General features: G+C 49.1%; 2 protein-coding genes across 8 annotated transcripts; both read left to right on the top strand.

Moving 5' to 3' along the window:
• The first annotated feature begins 103 nt into the window (after nt 1–103).
• On the top strand, nt 104–13,116 carry mtcl3a (MTCL family member 3a). 7 transcript variants are annotated; one of them, XM_023813125.2, is made up of 8 exons: nt 104–313; nt 1,617–1,667; nt 3,881–4,048; nt 7,786–8,031; nt 8,113–9,087; nt 9,189–9,268; nt 9,380–10,682; nt 12,393–13,116. In XM_023813125.2, exons 4-8 carry the CDS (start codon nt 7,897–7,899, stop codon nt 12,585–12,587), a joined length of 2,688 nt encoding a protein of 895 aa, XP_023668893.2. In that variant the 5' UTR covers nt 104–313; nt 1,617–1,667; nt 3,881–4,048; nt 7,786–7,896; the 3' UTR covers nt 12,588–13,116. The 7 variants fall into 7 exon arrangements, with proteins under 7 accessions (XP_023668893.2, XP_072572328.1, XP_023668895.2 ...); XM_072716227.1 differs by lacking the exon at nt 104–313 and adding an exon at nt 375–671; XM_023813127.2 differs by lacking the exon at nt 104–313 and adding an exon at nt 881–1,133.
• Nucleotides 13,117–19,755: 6,639 nt separating this feature from the next.
• echdc1 (enoyl CoA hydratase domain containing 1) lies at nt 19,756–23,286 on the top strand. Its single transcript, XM_023813090.2, has 6 exons — nt 19,756–19,912; nt 21,152–21,375; nt 21,472–21,614; nt 21,794–21,846; nt 22,335–22,415; nt 22,798–23,286. Exons 2-6 carry the CDS (start codon nt 21,168–21,170, stop codon nt 23,198–23,200), a joined length of 888 nt encoding a protein of 295 aa, XP_023668858.1. The 5' UTR covers nt 19,756–19,912; nt 21,152–21,167; the 3' UTR covers nt 23,201–23,286.
• The last annotated feature ends 700 nt before the right edge of the window (nt 23,287–23,986 follow it).

The following is a 23,986-nucleotide window of genomic DNA, read 5'->3' as shown; positions in this document are numbered from 1 at the left end:
CCAGCCTATTATTTTACTCATTCTCATCCTGGTGTTGTTCTCCTCTCTGTCCTACGCCACCATCTTCAAGCTCGTCTTTCTTTTCACCCTTTTCTTCGTCTTGTAAGCATCGCCCCCCTCCCGCCCCCGTCACCATTATCACATCTTTAGTTTTGTTTCTTTTGCGTTTGGTTTTTTTTGTCATCATATCATCAAGGTTACACGAAGTACAGGAAAACTCCTATTTCATGCATGGACGACTGGCAACCCCACAGTTACATACTTGCACCAAGCTCTGAAGACCAGGCAACTCTGGTTCACTGCGTATTAAAAGGTAAGCGCACCTGGGCTCTTAGCTGCCGCTCCGCACAGCTGCCGAGTCTCGGATGCCTTCCACCCGGTTTGCTCCTCCGTGGACCTTCAAAATAAAAGTCCTCACTCTTAAACACACCCCTGCCTTCTCCTGCTTTAGCGCTAAACTGTGTGAGAAACGTAGCGATTCAGGGTGAACTATGGTTATTCTAAGAACCCCTGTGTGCACATATTAATAGTGCTTTGAGATGTTTAGCCACATCTGATGTAGCTCCGGTTGGGGCACGACTATGCATGCAGCAGGTGTAGGTGGTATTCAGGGTTGCCGACTGTGGTCAGCTGGCTGGCGTGCGATTTTCAATTTGAGACAAGTTTTACATGTATGTAAAGGTTTTATTACATTGTAAATAGTTTGTAGGGTTTGCAAACTACCCCGACGCTTTTGATGTAGCTAATTTTAGGTTTACAATGAAATGATATAGATTTGCTGTAAGCCTTCTTGCGTGAGAGTCTGAAAGCGTGAGTTTCACGCCAGATGCGTGAGAGTTGGCAGCCCTGGCGGTGGGGGGGGAGGGGGGTCAGTAATGGGCGCAGTTCTCGAGTTACGGACAGGATAATCGCTGGGAGATTTCCAGACGCAGACCCAGGAATGCAGGCTGTCCTTCAGCCACTCGCTGGGGAGCGATCCCAAATCGGTGACCTCCGCATGCTGCGTTTCAGAAGCTCGCTGTCTGCGTTGTCGTGCGTTATAGCGTCCTGCCGTATCCTTTTTTAGACGCGCACCGTGCCTACTTAGGAAGGAGTTTGGAAGGTGCTCAAGATGTGATCTCGCCAGCGATGAGGTAGTGCCTGCCGTACGCGGTGCGGTTTGACCTCTGTAATTCCCGTTATGAATTACCTTCATTTCAATCCGCTGACATGATGTTCAGGGTACAACCGAAGCTACTTTTAAAGTCAGAGACGATCTTCTGCCCTAAATTAAAATAGCTTTATAGATTTTATGAACTGCGTTTTGATTCTGCTGTCACTATTAAAGTGGATAACAAACTAAGACACCGGTGTCTGAAATCGGCGCAGGCTATCCTATTTAAGTGCTTACTTAAACATTAGTCTATGTCATGCAATGTGTTTGAAAGGCATCACCACTGTTAAGCGGTCGTGTTAATGTGGGTATTTCACTACCCGAGAAGAATGAACGAAATGTTCATCGTTTTCACACATTCGGTGCCTGGATGTGATAATTCCGGTGACTGTGAGTGGCTATAATTTAATCACATAACCGCTAATTCTGCTCTTTCTCATTTTCTTCCTCTTTATTTTAACAGTTTTTTAAAGCTTGCTATTCTGCTAAACTGCGGAGGGTATCGTACTAAAAGGTAAGATTTTTTTTTTTCCTAGATAATATTATATTGTTAAATATATAAGATACAAAATATATGATAGTATATGTTTGTTATACCGATGACCGGACTGTCCTGGTTCATATGCAAGCCCAGCCTGTCCGAAAAATATCTCCACACTGCTATTAGATTGTATTGACTGGCTTTTCCTGCTGCAGAAACAATGCTAGGAGGATTTCAAATGCTTTTGGAGCCTCACTGGAAACACAAAATGCCGGAATGAGCGGCGATCAAATACAGTTTTTTACGTATAGAGCATGTGGGGAAATACCGCATCTGACTGCGGACTTAAGTGATGTGAATGCGTGAGCGTCGGAGTCAGTCGTGTCCCATATACACCTGTTGCCAAAATATCCCCATAAACAGTCTATCCGCGTAAATTTCACGGCGAGTCGGTGACGACAGCTCCCATAGCATCCCCATGAGGTATACAGGAGTATATACTCGGCGAGGTGACGGGAGCGTCCCGGGACTGGAGGTGTTTACGTCCCGATCGGGGGCGGGCCGACAGCGCGGCTTCGGAGTGGCGCTCCAGTAACTCCAGTATGTAGTGGGATGCTGCGGGGCGCGTGGAGTAAGGGCAGGAGGGGACCGAAAGCGGGGGCAGTGAAACACCTTCCAGCCTATTTATGCTAGAGGTCCTCCCTAGACGTAGTGCTTTTGCATTATCAGACCAAGAAGCTGTTGCACACATTTCCTTTATACAAGCATTTTCGATTGCGTGAAGACTGAAGACTCGACTTCACTGTCTACAGGTAAGGAGGCGCAGATTTCACAGCGCGATGTGGCGCAGTTAATGCTGTTTGATCGGGACGTGTTTATCGGATGGCAGCTGCTTTAGAAATTAGCACATGCGCTTAATTAAATATCGCCGTGATCGGGGGCGAGTCATGCGAGTCGCAGGCGCCGGGCGCCTCCTATGCAGCGCAAAGACGCGATGATTTGGCAGCGGCGCAGTGCTTATTTCAGCCGACTTGGTGCGTTAGCGTGTCGGAGGTCTAAGGTGGTGCGGGGGGCATGCGAGGCATAGTTACAGGGGTAAAAATACCCCTGTCTCTTACATCACTGCATATATTTTTGGACCCGAGTGTCCTCGAAGGGGGCTAGTTACTGGGTGTCGTCTTCGGTCCAGGCAGAATGAAGTCCACGGGGGGTCCGGGAATATGGTGTTTTGGTCGCTAAAATAGCAGTAATTTGAAATGTTTTTGACTTAAGCGCAACTATGCATTGGGTGGCGGTGTGATGGAGTTAGACGTGGAAGGCGTACCGGACTGGGGCGGACATTTCTGACAGCTCGTAGTTTGACTTTGTCCTGTCGTGGTGGCATGGAAGGAGTGGGAAGTTTCTCTGGGACGAACAGCGGAACAGGGGCAGCAGCGAGAGGCAGACAGGCCAGAGAAATGACCGGCTTCGGGTAAATGTGGAGTGTCCCGTGCAGACCACACGAAGTATTTTATCAAGCGGAGAAATGTTGAATGTTTTTGGGAACGGGCCTGGGTTGCACAGGGGCGGGGGAGGGTATGTGGGCAAAGCACACGGCTGGGAGTTTGTGCCGCACTCCCAGCCGGGGGGTGAAAAGTGCAGGGACGGCAGCTGCGGTCCGCCTAAGGCGCTGGTCAGGGGAGACCAGGAGGGGCTTTTAGACCGACTGGGGGCAACAGCCAAGGCTGAGAGAGACCCGGTGACCTGGCTGGAGCTCCAGACCCAGCACTCCCAGCTCAGAAAGAAACTGGAAGACCTAAAGAAGCAGCACGAACAGGACAAGGAGGAGTGGATGAGGGAGAAGGAGCTGCTTTTGAGACAAGTTGCCGAAATACAAGTAAACTGCACTATAGCCCCAAGAATGACTAATGGGCCGAATGCAATGTTCTTATGAGCCGAGCTGGTAAACCAGGCTTGCAGAAGTACTCCATATACTGTATGCAGGAGATGCATAGAAGATTCATTTGAGGGCAGTTCTGGTTTTATGGATGTGATGTTTAAAGTCATATTGACAAGCACAATGCTTGGACAGTCTTAGTATCGATGAGTCACCTTGCATATCTGTTGATATGACATCATGGGTTGAAAAGAGGCAAATCTCAAAAATGCATGGATTTATTGTTGGAAATGCATAGTATTTTATCGCCATTGTATATGTAGAGACGTTTGATTCCGAGTAAACAGTTTGGGACGCTCTCTGTTATCAGGGAGGGGAGAACAAACGGATTCTGCTGGATCTGAAGTCGGTCCTGGAGGATGTTCAGCAGGAGGTAAAGCGGGAGGAGGCGCGGAGGAGGGAGCTGCAGGTGCTGTACGCCAAGGACCGGTGCGCCTGGGAGGCAGAGAGAGCCGACCTGCACAGCCGCATCGCCCAGGTAACAGCAGGTGGCGCCGTTTGCATGTTCGACTGCTTTTAGCGCGGAGAGCGACAGTCCCTCTTGTTTGGGGGAAAAAGGCACGCTGAGGTCTCCATCCACTTCCCAGACTGTTGTCCTTTGCAAGGTCACAGAGCCTATCCCAGTAGCTCCAGGCACAAGATATCCCAGGACTGGGCACCAACCCACACATTAACTGGGATTTTGGTAACTCCAGTTAACCTCAGCATGTTTTTGTACTGTGGGGGGGGGGGAACCAGAGAACCTAGAGGAAACCCCATGACGACACGGAGAGAGCATGCAGACTCCACACACATGGAGCCATGGCTGAGACTCAAACGCTGGTGCCAGAGGTGTGAGGCAACTATGCTCACCACTGCACCAGTACGTTATGAGTTCCTGTCTGTAACCGGAGGCCTGTACTGCTTGTCATTCAATCAGAGAGAGGTACAGTCCCAGGGCAGCCACGCAAATCCTCAGTTTGATTAGACTCCCACTGGGAAAAACTGGCGCGAACCTGCGTAAGGTGAGTTCTCTTTGGACAGACATCAGAGGTTTGCAGTTTTACAAGGGGTCAGAACCCCCCACAGTCTGCTGTAGGCCAGTGATTGTGTTGAGCTCGTCTGACTGCCTGATCGGAGATCCCTGCCCTGCCTACAGCCTACAGTCACTGGCTCTCCTGTGTGTCTGACCTAAGAGAGCATGTTGCTTCAGAGCGGTGACTCATGTGGATGTTGTGTGGCTCAGCTGGTTAGGATGTTGTGCTTGCGATCGGGAGGTTGTCAGTGCAAATCCCCGGCTCAGCAGAGTGATTTACCGGCAGGCTCTCTAAATAAGTAAATGTAACAGTAGCTGTTTTTGTGCTCTTGATGGTCACGTGGTCTTTGGTGCCAACATATTTTATGTGAGATGCTGTCAAGATTACAGCTGTAGGTGCACCCAGAGGCACCAGCAAGCCCCCCGCCCCAATTGGACGCCCCCACTCACAGGGCAAAGCCCCTCCGTGCTCAAGCATCCCGAATCAAACGCTGCCCCCTGGTGTCTCTCTCCGTCTTTGTCTCAGTCTGGCAATCCGTGCATGCTGCCTAGCAACAAGCGAGCAGAGCCCACTCTCAGTGTTAGGGGGGTGTTCGCGTTTATTTAGCCCATCCTCGGATCTCTCCCCCCCCCCCCCTTCAGGATTATGGCCCTGCACTCTCATGGTTACCTTTGTCCAAATGCTGCAGGGCAAGTCTGTCGTAGCCGGCTTCAGAAGCTGTGTCCCAAAGAGCAGTGTGGGGAGGCAGCTGTGATTTAGCGTACTGCAGCTGTGATTTAGCGTACAGCAGCTGTGATTTAGCGTACAGCAGCTGTGATTTAGCGTACTGCAGCTGTGATTTAGCGTACAGCAGCTGTGATTTAGCGTACAGCAGCTGTGATTTAGCGTACAGCAGCTGTGATTTAGCGCACAGCAGCTGTGGGCCTATAGCACGCAAATAAGCAGCCTGAAAGCGAGCAGAAGACATGTGCTGCCTTAAGTGGCTTCGTGACCAACACAGGTCAACACAGGCAAAGCAGTTAGGCTTTGCCCGATTAACAAAAGCAGTGGTGTGCGACTCTGTGGATTAGGGCTGTCGCCTGTGGTCGGTAGGTCGTTGGTTCAAATCCCAGGGTCAGCAAAGCAAGCTAGGCCCTTAACCCCCGATTGCGTCCGGAACTGGCTGATCCCGCATTCTCAAAAATGTGTTGGTTTGGATAAAAGCATCAGCAGTAACTGTAATGAAAGGCCGTGTGCCTTTTCGGATAGGAAACGCCTTCGAGTAATTAGATGGTAAACGATGGTTTCTGTTTTGGTGCACAAATGTTGGCCGGGAGAGAGGCTGATGGTTTGGCTGGGACAGGCGGACGGGCACAAAGAAGCCGGCCGTCGGTCAGCATCCTGCCAGAGGAGGCGCCGCGAAGCCGGTGCCGCCAAGTGTTCCTGACGGGAGGCTGGATGCTGGCAGCAGGATCTTCCTGCATTTCTTGCATTTTAAGAGCAGGCATTGCGTTCCATCTTTCCCTGACATCTCACTCAGGAATATGTGTGTTGGGGGGGGGTAGAAAATAGCTGGGGTCTATTTATAATAGGAGGGGGTGCTTCTGCACTGAGGGGGCTAAGAAATTAAAACAGAACAGACCAAAGGCCGTCATAGGGCCTGGACCACACTGGCCTGGCCTGTACTGACCTGGACCACAATGGGCTGGATCGCACTGGCCTGGACCGCACTGGGCTGGACCTCACTGGCCTGGCCTGTACTGACCTGGATCGCACTGGCCTGGATCGCACTGGCCTGGCCTGTACTGACCTGGACCACAATGGGCTGGATCGCACTGGCCTGGACCGCACTGGGCTGGACCTCACTGGCCTGGCCTGTACTGACCTGGATCGCACTGGCCTGGATCGCACTGGCCTGGACCGCACTGGGCTGCACCAGTTTGCAACACTTTACACTACACTCACTGCATTAGCTCTGGCTGGTTTTCTTCTACTTGACTACGATTCTTCTAAACCAGGGGTCTCCAACTCTGGTCCTGGAGAGCTACTATCCAGTAGGTTTTCTGTCCCCCTTGGCTTCTGATGAGCAATTCCTGTTCCTGGTATTTATCTGAGAGCAGGTGTGGCTCATCAGAAGCCAGGTAGGATAGAAAACCTACTGGATGGTAAGTCTCCAGGACCGAAGTTGGAGACCCCTGTTCTAAACAGAGTTGGAAAGTTCAGATCCAGCAAATATAAATCCAGACCAAGGTGGAGTATAAAGAGTGACAGTCACAATGTACTCATCTGGTTTGTTGAAACAAAACCTTGGTCTGGATTTATATTTGCTGGATCTGAACTTTCCACCTCTGCTTCTAAAGTAATGGATATCAGTACCAGATTTGGGCTCCTTGGAAGCTCCATTCTGCAATGTGACTTGCTTAGAAAGGCGAGTTCAAGAGCTGTAGCCTGCACTGGAGTTTTGTGTGACCTATTGTCCTGCACGACAGGATGCAGCGGAATGCTGCCCTGGGCCAGTCCCCGTGCGAGGAAGGCGGAGGGCCAAACCACGCATACCATAGCGTGGCCAGAAATACTCTAGCCTCAAATCTTTTCACTGCTGCAGTATCCAAGAATCTCCGTGATGATTTTTTTCCCCCAGAAATCATAAAGTGAAGGGGACAGAGAGCCCTAGCTAAAAACAGACAGTAGACTGGTCCCAGTTCAAAGCGCTGGGCCACCAGCTCCGCCCAAACTGTGTGCGTGCTCCAGTCGTGAACGAGTGAGAGTTTTTCTTATACATTTTATTTATTTAGCAGATGCTTTTGTCCAAAGCAACATAGATTTTTGAGTTAGTTGGGTCAGTCAGTCCCTGGATTATTGGGAGTTAAGAGTCTTGGTCAAGGCATGAAGGTTACATTTTTACACAGACCTTGGGATCCGAACCGGCGACCTTCTGATCATAGGCACAGCATCCTAACCCACTGAGCCACACAGCTACAAACACCCAGTATGCTTAGAGACATCTGAAATAGCCCTCTGAATTCAACAGGGTGAACTCCTCACTATGGATACATGGCAATTCAGCATTATTTGGAGTGAAACTCTCACCAGTACGAGGAGGTGAATCTGGAGTGTATATTGTTGCACATTGTTAACAGGGGTTACCGGGTTTGACCCAAATCTACATGCCTACGGAAATCGAGAGCTCAACCCGGGCACACTTTTCATCTCTCTGCAGCTGGAAGCGAGAGTGAGCGGGCCTGGTACTGATCCGGGGCTCCAGGACGGGCGACAGAGGCGGGAGCGTGAGGAGCAGCGACGGCTGCTGTCAGACACGCACTCGGCCGCCATGGCGCTGCGGTGCCGCTTGGAGTGCAGCGAGCGGGGCTGGACGCGGCACCGGGCCGAGGTTCTGGAGCGCTTCGATGCCGAGCGGCGGGAGTGGGAGCTGCAACTCAGGGACATGCAGCACAAGGTGGAAGAGGTGAGCAGGAGCCACGCAGGTGGGGCAGGTACATCAGGTACCAGAACGTGCCCTGACTGCACCTCCGTGTTCTACTCGCAGCTGTGCAATGAGGTCAAATCCCACCGGGACCGGACTGGGATGCGGAGTAGCCCCCTGAGACTCAGCTTACAGTCTAGCACCACTGGATCCAGCATCCTTAGCGATTCGGTGTCCCGTAACGGCTCCGGCGACCGCCCAGACAGCCGCTGTGATTCCAACCCCCGTCACCATGCCGACTCCGCCGATCGTCACAGCAATAGTGAATGGGATGCAGAGATCGAGGAGATTTTGCAGGGCTGCCTCCATCACAAATTTGAGCCCATCTCCCCCAGGCGCCGGGCCGCGAGCAGTCCCACCCCCAGGGCACGCCCTACTTTAAGTAGCCATGCTCCCCTGACTCCCCAGGTCTGCAGTAACCCCTCTCCCAGCACACGCCCACCGCTCAGTACCTTCTCCCCCATTAAGAGCCAGCCCATCAGTAACCCCTCCCCCATTGTGATCCAGCCCATCAGTAACTCCTCCCCTATTGTGCACAAGGGCTTCAGTAGCCCCTACTCCTGCCGTCAGGCCTTCAGTAGCTCTTCCTCCTCACATCAGCCCTTCAATAGCCCTTCCTCTAGTATACAGCAGAACTTAAAGAGTCTTTCCTCCTCACATCAGCCCTTCAATAGCCCTTCCTCTAGTATACAGCAGAACTTAAAGAGTCTTTCCTCCTCACATCAGACTTCCAGTAGCCCTGCCTCCAGTAAACATCAGGTCTTCAGTCGTCCTTCTCCGTCAAATCAGCCCTACTGTAGTTCCACCTCCAGTATTCATCAGGTCTTCAGTAGCCCCTCCCCCTCACATCAGGCCTTCAGTAGCCCTTCCTCCAATATACAGCAGGCCTTCACTAGCCCCTCCCCTGGTACACAGCTGGCCAATGGTAGCTCCTCCCTTACTACACCCCAGTCCCTTACCAGCTCCGTCTGCAGCCCAAAGGTCTTTGGTCTACCCTATGAAAATAATAAGACGAAGAACATCACCGCTCTTAACGCTGTAAGTTTTGAGAGAATCCGGAAAACTCCATCCCTCTGCTTTAATTCAGTCTCCTTCAGGATTTTCTTCCATGAATTATCTTTTGTCTTTGTCATCTCCAGGCCCTCAAGGAAATTGCCAAAGTAAGCGAGGAGCTGTGCAGCTACCAGGATGAGATCAAGAAGAAGTCTGAAAGGAGAAGGTAGGTATGCCTTTAGTCAGTTCACAACGCAGTGTCAGTTCACAACTGTGTGTAAACGTCTGAAGAGTCTGAATTTTCGCTTTTGTTCTCTCTGGTTCTTTGTTTTGGAAGTGATATAGAGTCATTTTCCTTCCTGCAAGACTTTGAAAAAGAGGAAAATGTGAAGAACCAGGCAAGGAATGGGGATATCAACTATACCCAAAGTCCCTGGTGTGACTTCCAGCTCCTCGAGGAACAAGACTGGATCAGCTGGGAAGGCACTGTCCGGGATTTGCAGTCCAGACCTCCACAAAAGAAGGTGGAAGCTCCACCTGTCCCTCTTCGCACTTCTTCCTGGTACTCACAACACTCCACAGTCCCAGAGCATGACCTTCCTGAATATCACACAGACTACAAGCAGAGCTGTGGTGTCGGCACAGACAAGAAGTCCAGCAGCCCTTCCGTGCTCAGAAAGTTTGGAGTGATGTTACAGGAGAATGAGGGAAAGACCCTCACTGACTCTGGCGTGGTTACAAATCTAGTGCCTGCAGACTCCAAGTGCAATATTAGCTGTTGCCATAGCCGGTGGTCATGGGATGGCAGTAGGTTTGGAAGCAGAAAGGCATCCTCACACGCACCCATCATGACATGTGATTCAGAGGCTCCCAAAGAGAAAGCCCCAGTTTCAGGACAAAATGGGGGTTTGAGGCCACACTGGGATCGGCTCCAGCCTGTGGCCCAGGACTCACTTAAGGTGACTCTCGAGCCTCCTTCCTACTCTGACCCCAGAATGAGGAATGAGATTCTGGAGCTGAAGGCTGCTGAGTTTAACCGCATTGTGTTCCAGGCAGGGACTGGCCGTGAGTTCATGGAGGGCAGACTACCTCCTGAACATCTGCTGCAGCAGCCTGACAACCAAACTAAGGGCTCTTTTTCCAAGGACCCTTCACAGACCCAGGTTAAACCCAATATTCAAAGCATGGGTGACCAAATGCAGTGCCTAAAGGACCAGGAGGACCTCGCTGCCTTCAGCCAGTCCATTTCGAATAAGGCCCAGAGGACAAAGCCTGGGGGTTCTACTCAGAGGGCTGGTGAATTAGGGACGAGCGGCTGTCTGGCCCGGGACGCTGCCACCCGGGCTCGTTCCCGGGTTCTGAACGAGCAGCCTTGGAAGCCCGGGACTCTAGCTGCTTACCCTCGGCCCGCGGACTCCAGGTCAAACTATGGAGCGATCGAGAAAATCGTAAAAAGCTACCATGGTGATGGTGGGTCTGACCAGTATCAGCCTCGCAGGCCCTGTCCAGGGAAGGAGGGGGACCTAATCGGGCTTCTGGACATGCTGGAGCTGGAACAGCAATGCGGTCGCAATGGGAGGCTGTCGCATATAGAGCTTCAATCTACAGCCACCTTCAGAGGCCCAACCAGTGCACCATCGGTAGGTAAATGGACACACTCACATACGGCCATGTCCCACTAGCGCTGGTTTATCTAGCACAGCCTCCACTGACAAATACTTGCCTGTAGGTAGAAATATAAGCTAATGGAAGTTTTACTTACACGAAAATATTCCGAGGGCAGAACGAAAAACGGTCCGGAAAGATAGCCAATCAGATCTTGGTCAGATGTCAGACTAACCAATCAGATGTCTTGGCCCCCACCACCTCTAGTTGTTTGGACCTGTCTCCTCTACAATCTGATTGGTTATCTCTCTGAACCAATCATTCTTCGTTCTGCCCTAAGAATGTTTTTGTGTAAGTAAAACTCCCACAAGTGAGATATAACGTTTCTCAATGCTCAGTGCTAAACTGTGAGCTTATTCGTAAACTTATTCGTCATCCTTCAGCCAGTGAAAATGCAAATCCCATTAAGAGAGGAGACACTGTGTTTCTAAAGCCCCCCCCCTGCTTTCCCTGTCTAAAGCCTAAAAACAAGTAGAATTCCGGAAAACTCCGGAACCCGCCCAACCCCCAGGGTGGTCACATACGTAGTATTTATTAATTTCACATTCACACGTGGTTCTTTTGGACCTTGAACTGCTCATGAGTGTCTCGATGAGATGACAATAAGGAAGCAGGGCGGTATTACAAGCAAGGCTGTTAAGGGATGTTCGTTTTTTTAATAACACACTTTGGGGATTAATGGTATATATCACATGTACATATAATCGCATGTACTCAACAGGCGGATCGACACTCTATTTAATCCCAAACCGTGTGATCGATCTACAATCTTAACAGGGACACCGCTTTTGCACGTACCGTGAGGCTGAGGGCTATCCATAGGCATCAGCATCCCAGCAGGTCCGTTTGGCTTTGTGTCAGCTCGTCAGAGACACAGCTTAATCCGTAAACGTTTTAGCAGGTCCGTTCTGTTTTGTTTTGTTCCGAGTTTTCGGTTGAGTTGCGGTTAGGTTGTTCTCGGCTGACCCAGTCCAGGTCCGAATTGATAGAGCTGAACGTGTCTCGACCCACACAAGTTTTAGCAGGAACGGTCGAGTTCCAAGATTTCGGTCGAGGTACAAGTCGAAGATAATTGAACAGACCCATTCCATATCCAAATTGTTCAAGTTAAGAGGCGCTCCAGTCCCAAGGTTCTACAGTATAACCCTTCAATAAAGCAAAACAAATATTGCAGATTACCGTGTTTTTATCCCATGCATGACTCTGCCAGGTCAGTTTTTAAAACCAAGCAACGTAACCTTCACCGTGAGACAAAAACCGTTTTGATTTTAGCTCCGAATTCTGAGATTCTGCACCACCTGTTCAGGTGGTTTGAGTTTATTTCGCTTTTGGGGGGTCTGAGTTAGTTTGGAGCAGTCACATACGGCTTATTTTGTGTGGGAAATGCACTAAGTCCATTTAAATGAGCTGAATTGAGCCAAGTGTAAAAATACCCTTTGTCTGTTGCATGTTTGAATCTCTTCAGTTTGTGAACCAAATAACAGTGTTTCAGTTGAGTATAAAGTTTCAATGTTGTATTCTATTCTATTCTATTCTATTCTAGAAACACGTTCAGACCAATGATTCACATCTGTGTCTTGGATTCTCAGCTGTGTTGTTCAAACGAAGGTTCTTGTTTACATAATGTGTGTCTTTGAGACTGATTGTCCATTCAGGTTCTCCCATTTTTTTGCATTTTTTTTCAGGAGAGAAAAAACTCTCCACTGTCAGTCAGGAAGAGCTTCTCTCGTCCAGCCCGTCCCCAGAACCAACGGCCCCCATCCCGATGGGCCAGCCGCTCCCCCTCCGCGTCTGCCGACCGCCCGGCCCCCTCCCCCACCTCGCTCTCTAACAAGCAGGCTCTGTCCCTCTCCTGCCAAACCGAGACGATCATTCTGTGAGCAGACGGGGCCGAGGGTTGACCTCGAAACAGCTGGAGCCCAGCAGAGCTGTAGTTCCTGTGTGAACCCCCAGGGCTGTAAATATCACAGCTGCTACCAAGTGCTTTACACGTGTGCGGTGCATGCACATGAGACCTTCACGACTCTTCATGACGCCTAACGCCAGTCTCCCGGGCTTCCCCTGCCCGCTGTACTTCTGTGCCCAATCCCATCACAGCGTTCCCTTTTATTTCTCCCATCTCCTTTGTTTTCCCGATGCCTCCGTCCGCCGCTACATCGTCCGTCGTGCATGGCTACGTTTGTGGGTGCATGTGTCTCTTTGAGTGAATCAGACATTATCTAGGTTATTCTTATCTAACAGACAGTAGTTGGACTTTTATTAGGAGTTTTAGTCAACATGGTAACTATCTGGTATCCTTAAAGTTCATTATATTGGACTATAAAGATTAAATGTTCCTGTGGTGAAACCCAATATGAATGTGATGACCTTACTGTCGCTTTTCTGATAATAAATGGTACCACACATTTACTCTGGTGTCTGCTCCATGCTGTTAATTAAGTGCCTTACTCTATGGACACCATTTGTGTGGCAAATCCATCTTAATATTATAAAAATCCCAAACAACATGTGACTTAGGCAGTCAAGGACAATGACGTTTAAATGATCTTCATGTTGTGTAAAACTATGGCATTATGCCTGTCAAAGTGTGATAGCCAGTTCAATACCTCTCCTAAGGTCACCTCCGTATTTGCAGCAACCATCTAATACACCAATGTATGGCTAATCAATACCTCAGTGACTTTTAACTAATTAATTAATTATGTGAGCTGGTGGTGAAATTTGACAAATACATGGAATGGCTGGGGAGGAGAGGTTTAGGAACTGAAGCGGTGTTCATCTAGCCATCCAAAAATATATCGGTAACTTCTTGCAGAGCAGAAGGAATTCTTGTAAGTTTTTATTGTGTTACTCTTAATTGGTTGTGATGTCGATTTTTTTTTTTTTTAGAAATATACACTTACTTCCCACATAAATAGCCTTAAACGTTTTCTTTGACTGCTTAAGATCTTTGCATGGCACTGTGCATAGGTTGTGCAATGAAACTGAAACCCCTGGTTTTAGACCACAGTAAGTTATTAGTACTGTATGGTATAGGGCCTCCTGTGGTCAATACAGCATCAGTCTGTCTTACGAATGACAGATGTAAGTCCTGCACAGCGGCCAGAGGGATTTTGAGCCATTCCTCTAGCAGAACAGTGGTCAGGACACTACGTGATGCTGGTGGAGGAAAACGTTTCCTGACTCGCTCCTCCAAAACACCCCAAAGTGGCTCAGTAATATTCGGATCTGGTGGTGCTGCAGGCCATGGGAGATGTTCAGCTTCACTTCCATGTTCATCAAACCACTCTCTCACCAGTGTTGTTATGTATTGGTGCATTATCGTCCTGATGCTGTGCAAGGCACCACCTTCAGGGTACAATGTTTGAACCATTGGGTGAACATGGTTCTCCAGAATGGTCCTTGGCCGTGACGTGCCCATCTAGAACAAGTAGAGGGCCTAGGTTATGCCATGATATTGCAGGCCAAACCATCACTGATCCACCCCTGTGCTGCACTATAGGTACGCAGCGGTCCTGGGGCTTTTCTACATCCTAACTCTCCCGGATGTGAGAAGGTCAGTGAAGGTGGGCTCATCAGAGAACAACACGTTTCACATTGTCCACAGACCACGATTTGCGCTGCTGGCACCATTGAAACCGACGTTGGGCATTGGCATGAGTGACAAAAGGTTTGGCTACAGCAGCCTGACCATGAATACTGACCCTGTGGAGCTTCCAATGAACAGCTTTGGTGGAAACAGGAGAACCATGGTGCGCATTTAAGTCTGCAGTGAGTTGGGCAGCACTTTAGGGTACAACCCGGGTTAGTAGCCAATTCCCTGTCAGACAGCTTCCTCTTGCATCCACAGTTACTCCTATTGGATGTGGTCTGTCCTTCGTGGTGGTATGCTGACATTACCCTGCTACTTGCTGTCCTGGTCACAGATACGCCAGCGGGACGGGTATCAACAATTTGTCCTCTTTTAAACTCTGATATGTCTCCCATTATGTTGTGCGGATTGTATTATTTTAGGTACAGCTATGCTATGTATGACTTGCTCTGCTAATTCAACCTTTACACTCTGCTGTTACTGATGGAATGTGCAATCAGTGAAGATACACACAGCCATAGACACCCATGTCCTACACTAATCCAGAATTTAAGCTATATCATCCTGCTGACTGGGAACACTGGGCAAGAATTTCTGGCGCTGTTGAACTTTGATCCCAGCATAGCTTGCTAGGGATAGACGAACAATTGTCTCATCTGCCGTCGCTCTCCTGCGTTTGTCTGGGCTTCACTGTGTGGGCTCCACTGCCCCTGCTTGCTGCTCCACTGCGACTTCGCGATCATCTTCTCCAGTAAAAACGGCCAGTGTCAGTGAACCCAGTGGTGATGTCACAGACATTAAGGCACCACAGCTTACAAAATAGTAAATAAATCGTGTGCATTTTGTCAGACACGGCCAAGAGCAGAGAACTTGGGGCCCAACTGGACAGCACAGAGTGTCACTAGCTGCTTACACTGTATATTAAAGGGACATGCAGTGGAAAAATTGCAGTGTAGAAAAACTTAACATGCCTCTCAAATAGACTGGTGTAAATCACTATGTTACCTAATTACTGCAATCAATGATCTTTGTAGAGGTTGTTAAAAGTTTTGACATTATTTTATTTAAAGAGGTTTAACAGCATTTCATTTGTTTATATAGCTACTGTGTGGTTTATGTGTGTTATTATGTGTGTATGCTGGTAAGCGGTAACATTTTAATGGTATGGAGTATAGACTATCATGTCTCTGCCTAATGTTGAGTCCTTCTAGCAGGTCATCCTAGCTGACATCCACGAGTCCTCTGAGAGATCCTGTTTCCATAGCGACAGCTGGCCGACGCCTTATTTGGCAAATCGGCACACGCGCCGGGGGGGCATCAGACAGAACCGCCACGCGGCGCCTGCTCCTTGTAGAGATCCGCTGTCTTAATCGCCGTTGCAGTTGGGACAAATGCGCTGTGGGATATTATCTGAAGGTGAACGGGTTACGGTCGACTGCCTGCAAGCTGATACTCAGGTCCGGCTGAAACCCTGTACCCTGGACTGGAATAGCTGGTGAGATGCTGTTTTGGTGCCAGAAATCTTACCCTGACGGTAATAAAAATTCCCTTCCTGGTCCAGACACACATGCGTGCCTCTTCCTGTTCATGTGCAGGTCTTCTCCCCCACCAGATTCCAAACTTTTAAGAACACTCTCTGCCTTCAGTCAGAGACCCAGGAACTTACCCGGCCTTATCTGACATTCCCTGTCGACTGATCTTCCTCCCCCCATTTCTCTGAGCCCACTTTTCCTCCTCTGCGCTATCTGTAAATCCAGCCTCGACCCGTCTCTTCCTCAGGGCGCCCCCCCCCCCCCCCCCCCCCCCACCCCCGGCCCGATCGATCGGCAGGCAGCTCATCACTCAGCCACGACACGCAGCGCCCATCAGCACGCCCGGGCTATCGAACGGACTCCATTATCCAGCGGAAATCCAAGGGTCAGCCTGCCATTAGTGAGGCGGCCCCTGAATGCAGCGTACGGCGGTAATATAGCCATCATGCTTCTCCCGCGGGGGGGGGGGGGGGGGGGGGGGGGGGGGGCGTGCGAGGCTGAGAGCATCCCACCCCCATTGCTGTTTAATGCGTTTATCTTCAAGGTTAATGAGCAATGTGGGAGGGGGATTTCTGTGTACTGCAGCCGTTAAAGATTTTGGGCCCCATGAAACCATATCATATTAGGCCCCCAACCCAGACCAATCCAGTTATGATCCAAATTTTTTAGGGCCCCTACTCTTTTTGGGCCCCTGGAATCATACTAAATTTCACCCCCATTATGGCGCCCCTGGCGATTAGCATTAGCGGATTCCAGGATTGATCCCAGAGTGAGGGACAGAAGCTGAAGGGCAGAGCTTAGCTGTGCTGAGCCTCAGAATGAGGGACCATCCATCATACGGATAGACATGGGTCAGAGACATGGGTCACTTCTGTGTACCCAACCCTCACATTTCATATGAAACATGAATTATGGTTGCCTTTAAAGGTAAGTACCACAGTAGTTTGTCATGTTTTACATCACTGATAGACCATGTGCAAACCCTGCATGTGTAATGCGTACTATTGGAGGTTCATCATTATCATCATCATTATTATTAATACTACATATTATTACGTGTATGATGTTGAATCTTTGCGACGATGTTGGATTCAAAGATTCAAAGTTTTATTGTCATTTTCTACAAGTACAAGAGGAATGAAATGCTTGTGTACCTTCCTGCAGACTTAGACAATTTGTAACAGTGAAAAATTATCACAGTAACAGAGTAGTGAACATTAACATACAATATGTACAATATACATCCAATATACACTAATATACAAGGAGGGCAGGAAGGTGCTGAGATTTAAGTAGCATCCATCCATCCATCCATCTATTTTCTGAAACCGCTTGTTCTGTTCAGGGTCTCGGGGGATCCGGAACCTATCCCACAGGCTATGGCCGCAAGGCAAGGAAGAACCCAGGACAGGATGCTGACCCATCACAGGTTTAGAGTAGCAGTGGTTAATAAATAACAGTGGTGATTGTGATTATTCTGTGAGTAATCAGTGGATATTTAACATTCTCATTACTGTAGGAGAGAATGTGTCCTGAGACCCGAAGTCTGGACCCTGATGGACCTGTAGCATCTTCTGGAGGTGATGAGGGACAGAGAGGACAGGGATGGGGAGCGTCATTATGCGGCAGAGTTTTCTGGGGTGGCTTCTTAGGAAAATTCCCTGAACTGCCGGCAGCTGGTGCCCGGCGATGGTCGGTGCCGTTTTCACACCTTGCGGTCCAGTGCTGTACAGCTGCCAATCCAGGACAATATTCTGGGCTCCTACAGGTCAACAAGTAGCACAGCGTGTTAACAATGCAAAGAGTGTGGGTTCAAATCCCAGAAAACATGCATATATTGTAATGTTTCCCTCAACTGGAAGGTGCTTTGGATAAAAGTGTCAGATAAATGAATAGAATGCAGCTGACCAGGATGGATTTCATGAGGCACCTGGAGAATGTGGTGAGAGCTACAAGTGACATCTGGGCCATCCTTGGATACCTAAGGAAGTAAAGGTGCTGATGGCCTGTTTTCACAGCAGTTGCTGCTCATTCAGCTGATCAGTGAGGGTAACTCCAAGAAACGTGGAGTTTCTGATCTTCTCCACAACAGTTCCTCTAGTGTAAATTGTACTGTGTATCACTTGTTTCCTCTAATCCACAATTAGTTCCTTGGTTTTGCTCATGTTCGGAGAGAGGCTACTGTTCTGACACCACTATGACAAACTTCACAATGGAAATGGAGCTGAATCTGGGCACTCAGTCCTGAGCGTATGGGGAGGGGTACCGGTGTTGAGGGTCACGGTGGAAGAGGTCCTCTTGTCTATTCTTACACGCTGTGGTCTGCTGGTGAGGAATTCCAGGAGCCAGTTGCAGCGGGAGCAGAGTCTGGAGGTGATGACCGTGTTGAACCCACGCTGCAGGTGTGAAGTGTGAGGGGAACGACGTTCCTCCAGGACGTTCTGAGGAGCAGATCTTCCTCTGTCATTTCTGTGTAAAGAGCAGCCCGGCGTTACTGTGATGAGTCAGAAGCAGCCCTGGTTCTGAAGGAGGCGCCGAAGCCACATCCTGGTGATGTGATACCCTGCGCTGAGCCATGATGTCACAGTATCTCAGAGGCCGTGTCCCAGACTCTCCGAAAACAATGCCTCTATTTCCCCGCCAATCCATCTGTCACATGATTCCCATAATTAGGCTGTGCTCCATCCTGCGGGTGGTAGTTACTATTCCTGGAGGATTTGGAGTCCTGATGTTGTCCCCCCCCCCGATACATAGATGGCCAGAGGGAGTCATGCTGCTCGTGTGCCATGAATGTGCCATGGTACACATCACTGCGGGGGCATATTATCACCCCCAGCCCATCAGCTCCAACAAGGCTCACTGTCCTGTGATCACAAGACCCTCAAAGTACCACAGAGGATTTACCCATCAGGGCATGGATATGATATCCAGCATTTCTGCATTGCAGGACATCTGGTACTGTACTATTATTGCGTCCAGTATTACTGTACTGCATGACATCTCATAAGAATCCTCAACACTTTCAGAGAGAGAAAACTGATGAAAATATGAATACTGTGATGGACACTCCCTACAGCTTTTGGTTGTTATTAATGGGCGGGTCCGTTTGGTTTAATGTGTTTATGGTTTAACGTCACTAGCAGCTAGACAGAGATCACCAGCGTTCTGCTTCTCCTCAGGCTGGATGCCTGGCGGTATGATCCACAGCAGCGGGATTTTACTGAATAAGGACTCAGGGAAGTGTGTTTACCCGGAGACAAAGGAGACAGCATGGAGAGAGCGTTTCAGTTTATCAACATCTCCTTTTCCAGTACTGCTGCATGTTAACGGGACACAGAAGTACTCCATCTCTGTCACCTTCACCCCAATATGAGGGTTTGGAGAAGGTCCAAATAGATCCACTCATACCCGTATCTATCACCACCAAAGTCATGTCCTCGCTATTTTTTCTGCAGTTTTTACTAGAATATTTCACTGAATGATGCACTGACAATAAAGCTGACAGAGCGATCAGATGTCAGTGTAATTAATTTGGATCAAGACATAAACACGAGTTAAAAATTAGTAATTTGCACTGTAGTCTTTATACATTTTCTCGATGAGCATGCCAGCTAACGCTATTCACTTTATTATAAAAATCCTGCCCATGTCCCTGATCCCACTGTATATGAAGAGAAGCACACGGAAGGTCAAATCCACCGAGTCTTGCCCAACAGACCTCCTCATAACGCCACAGGAAACCAATGACGATAATGTGATTGTACCTGGCAGAAACTTACAGACTGCGCTTCACCTGCACTACCATTGCACAATTCATATAAACTGCATTACAGAAGCACGTTATCCCTGATAAACTAAGGGCAGGAGGTTCGTAAATGAGCAAATGCTGACCCCTAGTGGCAGAACGAAGCAAGGACGCGTCTTTTTTATGTAAAACACAATCCAGAAAATGGCCACGGAGGAAATACGAAATGCTTTTAAATCCCCCGGTTAAAGGTGCCTTCCGCTTGGCAACGTGGTCCGGACGGGAAGCAGCTTCCAGACCCGCACTGGGGCTCCGGCAGTGGTTCTGATTACCCAGGTTCGTGGTCTGTAAGGACATACGTTGCGCTGTGGCTCCTAATCCGACATGATTGCTTGAAAAAAAATAAAATACGGGGAATGACGATCAGCGCGATAGAACTCCTTGGGACGTTCGGCTGTGTCGGTTAACAGCGTGTTGTTTTACCTTGGACAATGACCTTTCTGTACGAATGTGTCCTTCTGAAAGCGTGCCTTTTATTTTAACCGGTGATGATCTGATTATGGGCTTTGAAGGGGCGGTTGGGCTCCCCGATGACAGGCCAACATGCAGCTTTTCGCTTCGTGCGCGCCGGGACATGGGTCACATCTGGGGTGACATTTAACAAACGCGGGTCGCTCTGATGAGCTGCACCAGAGGTCAGAGGCACGAAACGACGTCTAAATCTGGCTGGCATCCCGTATGTCACTGCTTGGTGGGAGGGGTTTGAAATGAGTTTGATTTATTATACTGTTGATAGCCCTGTCCGACTGACATAGCTCGGCCGTGACTCACGCCACCTTTATGGTAGTAGAGTTCGGGCAGATCCGTGCATCCCTGTGATGTTTATTAGTTAGTTATTACTACCCACGTGGTATTGAACTGTAAGCTTCTACCATGATATCCTAAATACGTAAGCTATTTGGCTCCTGGAACATACGGATAAATCTGTTGAAAAGTATTTTGGGATTAGAGGAAATGGGGTCACGACCGCATATGTGTCCCAGCTGTCAGTTCCAAAATCGTGTATGTACCTCGATACACCACGTGGTACATACACATACTCTTTGTAGGGAACCTGTGCAAATCAGGGTTTTCCTGATTTACTCCTGTTTCCTGTATTTTCACCTGGGATTCAGTTTAATAATGTAGTAATATATTATTCTGCCTCACATTTAAGTCTGGGGCGGCACAGTGCTGCTGTGATTAACATGGTTGGATTCCCCATCTTACCTCTGCATGTGTAGGATCTGCATGTTCTCCCCATGTCCTTGGGGGGTTTCCTCTGGGTACTCTGATTACTTCCCACAATCCAAAAACATGTGAAGGTGACTTGGACTTGTCAAATTGTCTATGTGTGTGAATGGTGTGCAAGTCCTGCGATGGGTCGGTGCCCCGTCATTGGTTATTCCTTCCCGTTGCTCATTATTTCCAGCCTCCAGGCCCCCACAACCCAGAAACAGACAAGCAGTATATACTGTAGGATGAATGAATGAATAAATTAATGAATGAATATTTAAGTCTGTCTTCTTTCCACAGCACCCATAGTGCAGCCATGTTCTCTGGGCGGCTCCTCAGGATATCCCACAATGCACTGGGAAAGCCACACCACCGGGGCATGGCTGTGTACAGCAGTGAACTCTGGGATGAGATCAGGGGGAAGCTTAGCATGTTTCCAGGTGGGTCGGTCAACCTGGTCAAGCAGGAGTCTGGGATCGCAGTGCTCACGGTCAACAACCCGGACCGCATGAACGCCTTTTCAGGTACATCGGTTAAAATGTCACATGGGGACCTTCCTACAGTGTTCATTCAGCCATTGAATACTCTGACCTCTGAAGATCTCCTACTTGTTTCTTCAGGCACCATGATGCTGGAGTTGCAGGACCGAGTGTCCCAGCTGGAGAACTGGAAGGAAGGGAAAGGACTCATTGTTCACGGGGCGGGCGGGACGTTCTGTTCCGGATCAGACCTGAACGCAGTCCGAGCCATATCTAATCCTCAGGTATGCCGTCGGCTGATATCTCAGAAGACCTGCGTGATGAGCTTCAGTACTGCTTTTACGGGGAAGGTTGTCCTCAGGTATGGGGACTTGGGACGTCAGGAGAAGACCAGCAGGTGGAAGGTTATGGGTGCCAGACACGTTTATAATGTGTTTCATGTTAGTCACTGCTGTTCTTTCAGGATGGGATGAAGATGTGTATGTTCATGCAGGACACACTGACCAGACTGCTGAGGTAAGAGGCTACTTTGAGTTCCCATCTCCGCTGGCCTTACTATGCACATACGTTTCATTGATTTATTTAGCAGACATTATTGATAGGAGGGAGGCACATGTGACGATCAGGGTCAGGGAGTTTCCCTGGAGCTACAGGGGCTTAAGGGCACAGTGACGTCACTCTGCCGACTCTGGGATTCAAACCAGCAACCTTCTAGTCATATGCACAGCATCCTAGCCCACTGACCCACACAACCAGAATATACCTGTGTCCTATGTGAACCTTACACCATACACCAGGACATTTCAAATCACGGTGCTCTAACTCTGAGCCCTGCTGATTTCCCAGCCTGTCTGTGAGCCAGGTGTGAAGCCTCTGACCAATCAGAATTAGAAATTGTTAAACTAACTACCTGGGAGAACTGAAATGTGAGCCTCATACACTGACACCTGTATGTGTGTCTTATGTGAGCCCTATATACTGACAGAGCTGTTCCCTCAGTGCAGGCTGCCCCTCATCTCTGTCGCCCTTGTGGAGGGGAGAGCACTGGGGGGTGGGGCAGAGCTGACCACGGCCTGTGACTTTAGGTAGGTAAGGATCACCTGATCTTCTCTGTTCAGTTTCCCAACACTTGACACTCTAATGTGCGAAAATATGATCACTGAAAAAAGTTACCATCCTGCATTAAATATCCTTTGACTGCGGTTTGAAGTCTCTTCTGGAAAGTTAAGTCCAGACTGAGTGTTTAGACGAATGATGCTAAAACATACTTTTAGACATGGTCCGCCAGATCGAATCTGTTTCTAGACCAGATAGTAATGTGGTCCCTCACAGAAGTTGTATTTTCAACAATGACTTGTTTTACAATTATGTATTAATTACATTACATTAATTGAAGAACGGGTTTTAGTAGCATGATTTGACGTAGTTGGAACGGTCAGAGGTAACATGACTGTGTTTTGTAAACAGGTTGATGACTCCTTCCAGTGAGATCCAGTTTGTCCACAAGCATATGGGTTTGGTTCCTGGATGGGGAGGTGCGGCCAGGCTCGTGCGGATAGTGGGCAGCCAGGGAGCTCTGAAATTACTGGCTGCCGCACTGAAAGTAGACTCCGCCCTTGCAGAGAGGATCGGCCTGTCCGATGGGGTTGTGGCCACAGGGGCGGGGACAGCGTTGGCGGAGGCAGAACATTGGTTGGGCGACTTTACCAGAGGCCCCGCCCCTGTGATCCAGGCCATTAAGAAGGTGGCGCTATCTGGGCGAGAGCGCCCCCTGGAGGACGCACTGAGAAAAGAGAAGGAGGTGTTTGGAACTGTGTGGGGAGGAAGTGCGAACCTGGAGGCCTTGGCCCGTAAGTCCAAGCACAAGTGAGCAGAAGCAAGAGGATGAGAATGGAGAAACCAGAACTGTTAGCCATTATCAAGGACCGACAAAAAAATAAAACCACTTCAGAATTATGTACAGCAGTGGCTTGATGTGTACAGGGGTGTGTCAAATGTGTTTGTAGTAAAGTGGCCTCTTAGTAGGGTAACAAGCTTATGTGACCAGCATGTTTGTAGATTTGATGAAGCTCTTTGCCCTTTTACTTACATTAGAAAGATATATGAAGGATGTATGCTAGCTAACGAGTGTGTTTTTGAGTTTTAACCTTCAGTCGAAGTTCCTGGGGTCTCACTGAGCACTGAGTGACTGTAAGGAGGTGTGATCGATTTCAGTCACAGTCGCCCTCTTAGTCCCAAAATGGAGAGCGTGGTCTTCTCTCAGGGGTCCTTGCTGCTTCTTTTGCGTCCCATGTGGGGGCTGCTGTGGGTCACATGACGTCTGGGTGGAGCCTCTGCCGTTCCGATCCCCCGTACATCTTCCCCTTCTTCCATTCTTTGGTGTATTTGGTTTGGGATTAAAGCTCTGCCGCAGTGCCTGTTTTTACCACAGATTCACTTTTCTCCTCTGGAGATTGTTGCTGTGGCTGAATGAAATGGGTCAAGACTGCAGTCAGACAGCAGCCCCAAACCATGACGACACCCCCATGTCTTGTCCTGTTTTTTGACCTGTGACTTACCAGCAGATAAAAAGGAACAGCACTCACTTAGCCTAACTCACTGTTACACTAGTACTAATACTAGAAGCGCTAACATTCCAAAGCTGGTTCCCTCACCA

This window comes from Paramormyrops kingsleyae, chromosome 9 (genome assembly GCF_048594095.1).
Source record: "Paramormyrops kingsleyae isolate MSU_618 chromosome 9, PKINGS_0.4, whole genome shotgun sequence".
NCBI lineage: Eukaryota > Metazoa > Chordata > Actinopteri > Osteoglossiformes > Mormyridae > Paramormyrops > Paramormyrops kingsleyae.
The sequence above is the reverse complement of the archived record's forward strand: the minus strand, read 5'-3'. Positions and strand labels throughout refer to the sequence as shown.

Coding starts and splice junctions, on each gene's coding strand:
- mtcl3a (XM_023813124.2), top strand. CDS start 3,160: ATGTTGAATGTTTTTGGGAACGGGCCTGGGTTGCACAGGGGCGGGGGA. Junction 3,511..3,880: donor GACAAGTTGCCGAAATACAA/GTAAACTGCACT, acceptor CTCTGTTATCAG/GGAGGGGAGAACAAACGGAT. Junction 9,088..9,188: donor ACATCACCGCTCTTAACGCT/GTAAGTTTTGAG, acceptor TGTCATCTCCAG/GCCCTCAAGGAAATTGCCAA.
- echdc1 (XM_023813090.2), top strand. CDS start 21,168: ATGTTCTCTGGGCGGCTCCTCAGGATATCCCACAATGCACTGGGAAAG. Junction 21,376..21,471: donor CCGCATGAACGCCTTTTCAG/GTACATCGGTTA, acceptor TTGTTTCTTCAG/GCACCATGATGCTGGAGTTG. Junction 21,847..22,334: donor ACACTGACCAGACTGCTGAG/GTAAGAGGCTAC, acceptor CCCTCAGTGCAG/GCTGCCCCTCATCTCTGTCG.